At 40.6% G+C, this 2,500-nt stretch overlaps 1 protein-coding gene across 1 annotated transcript in view; it reads right to left on the minus strand.

Moving 5' to 3' along the window:
* Nucleotides 1-2,500, minus strand: part of LOC113820698 (xanthine dehydrogenase/oxidase-like) — a 53,311-nt gene that overhangs the window by 11,391 nt on the left and 39,420 nt on the right. The window contains exons 20-22 of the mRNA XM_070127398.1: nucleotides 2,311-2,456; nucleotides 1,400-1,574; nucleotides 440-568 (exon numbers count right to left, since the gene is read on the minus strand). Of these exons, the coding sequence (XP_069983499.1) occupies nucleotides 440-568; nucleotides 1,400-1,574; nucleotides 2,311-2,456 (450 nt within the window). The remainder of the gene's footprint in view (nucleotides 1-439; nucleotides 569-1,399; nucleotides 1,575-2,310; nucleotides 2,457-2,500) is intronic.

Here is a 2,500-nt window from a genome sequence, read left to right on the forward strand (position 1 = left end):
AAAATGAATCCACTTATTCTTAAGCAACTCGAAATCGCATCTTTTTGGACACATTCTAGACGAATCTACTTTTTTTTTTATATAACACTCGAAGTCGCGTCTTTTTTGGATACGTTATAGACGAATCCACTTTCCTTTTTTAATAACATTCGAAGTCGCGCCTTTTCTGGATACGTTATAGACGAATCCACTTTTCTTTTTTAATAACACTCGAAGTCCCGCCTTTTCTGGATACGTTATAGACGAATCCATTTTTCTTTAGTTTGTAACACTCGAAGTCGTGCCTATTTTGGATACGTTAAAGACGAATCCACTTTTCTTTTTTAATAAGACTCGAAGTCGCGTCTTTAGTGGATACGTTCTAGACGAATCCACTTTCTTTTTTTTTTTATAACATTCGAAGTCGCGCCTTTTTGGATACGTTACAGTTACCGCTTACCATGACCGCCATTCCGTTGACGTCAGTGGAGATCGAAGCAGCCGTTGGGGATGTGTTGGGTACTTTGTCTGTTGCTGTGTCCATGATGTGAATGTTTTCAATGGGGATGTTGAGAACCTGAGCTGCGATCTGTGGAAGGAATGATACGTAAGCCAGGAGGAGGAGGAGGAGGAGGAGGAGGAGGAGGAGGAGGAGGAGGAGGAGGAGGAGGAGGAGGAGGAGGGGGAGGAGGAGGAGGAGGAGGGACGAGGAGGAGGGGGAGGGAGGAGGGAGGGAGGAGGAGGAGGAGGAGGAGGGAGGAGGGAGGAGGAGGGAGGAGGAGGGAGGAGGAGGAGGGAGGAGGAGGGGAGGGAGGGAGGAGGAGGAGGAGGAAGAGGAGGAGAAGGGGAGGCGGAGGAGGAGGGAATAATAATAATAGTAAGGAGAAGAAGAAGAAGAGGGAGGAGAAGAAGAAGAAGGAGGAGGAGGTAGAGGAGGAGGAGGAGGGAGGAGGAGGAGGAAGAAGAAAGAAGAAGAAGAAGAAGAAGAAGAAGAAGAAGAAGAAGAAAGAAGAAGAAGAAAGAAGAAGAAGGAAGGGAAGAAGGAGGATGGGAGAAGAAGGAGAACAAGAAGAAGAGGAGGAGGGAGGGGAGGAGGAAGATAGCTAGAGAGAGGGTGGAGGAGACAAGGTTGAGACAAAGACAGAGACAGACAGACAGCAGAAAGAGAGAGAGAGAGAGAGAGAGAGAGAGAGAGAGAGAGAGAGAGAGAGAGAGAGAGAGAGAGAGAGAGAGAGAGAGAGACAGAGACAGAGACAGAGACAGAGACAGAGACAGACAGACAGAGACAGATAGAGTCATACAAGCACACCCGAAGCTTAAAAACCCACAGTATAAAAAAAAAAAACCTCCCCCCCTCTAAAAAAAAAAAAAAAAAACAACACCAACACCAACCATTGACTTTCAAATCCCGAAAACCCACCTGTAGGATCTTGGTGTGCAGACCCTGGCCCATCTCGACACCCCCGTGGGTCAGCAGCACAGAGCCATCCAAGTACACCTGCACTAGCGCCCCTGCCTGGTTCAGCACTCGGTCGAACGCTATCCCGCACTTGGTTGGGATAGTGGCTAAGCCTCTCTTCTTGTACGTATTTTCCCTGGGATGAAGGTGGGGGTGTGAATCGGTACCGAGATAAAATAATAATTAAGTATATGAGGGAAAGGATATGGAAGTGTGTGAATTGGTACCGAGTTAAAATAATGATGATGATGATGATGATGATGATGATGATGATAATAACAACAACAATAATAATAATAATAATAATAATAATGATAATAATAATAATAACAATAACAATAATAATAATAATAATAATCATAACAATAACAATAATAATAATAATAATAATGATAATGATAATAATAATAATAATAATAATAATAATAATAATAATAATAATAATAATAATTAATCAATCAATCAATAAATAAATAAAATAAGATGTGAGTTGATACTGAAATAAAAGTTTCTGATTTGGTAGTGATATATTGTTTTGTGATTTGGTACTGTTTAAAATATTTTAATTTGGTATCAAGATAAGAGTTTATGATCTGATACTTCTATAAAAAAAAAAATGTGATTTGGTAGTGATATAAAAGTTCTGATTTTGTTGCTGCATATGTTGGATTGAAATTAAGATCATTTGCCTATAGTGTGTTTATCATTTTTTTCTAAAATTAATGAAATAACGTACACACAAACGAATTTATCTACGTGCTATTATTTGCTCTTGTTCACTTTTTCCATGACAGTAATATGAGACCCACATACATAACATCCTCATCCATCCTCATCTAACATTCATCTATTTATGTTCAAGATCTCATTACTTGTTAAATTTCTGCACACTATGTTGCCGAATGTGAAGGTCCGAATTCGCGATAACTTCTTCCCAACAGCGGCGAATTGTACAGCGTTCCAGCGTGTGGTTAATGTGTGTTCTGTCGCCCTCCTGGTACATGTTCCTCTCTCGAACCTGAGGAGGGATCAAGTATATAAAGCTTCATATTCATGATTCAT

The sequence above is a fragment of the Penaeus vannamei genome, chromosome 11, assembly GCF_042767895.1.
Source record: "Penaeus vannamei isolate JL-2024 chromosome 11, ASM4276789v1, whole genome shotgun sequence".
Taxonomy (NCBI): Eukaryota; Metazoa; Arthropoda; class Malacostraca; order Decapoda; family Penaeidae; genus Penaeus; species Penaeus vannamei.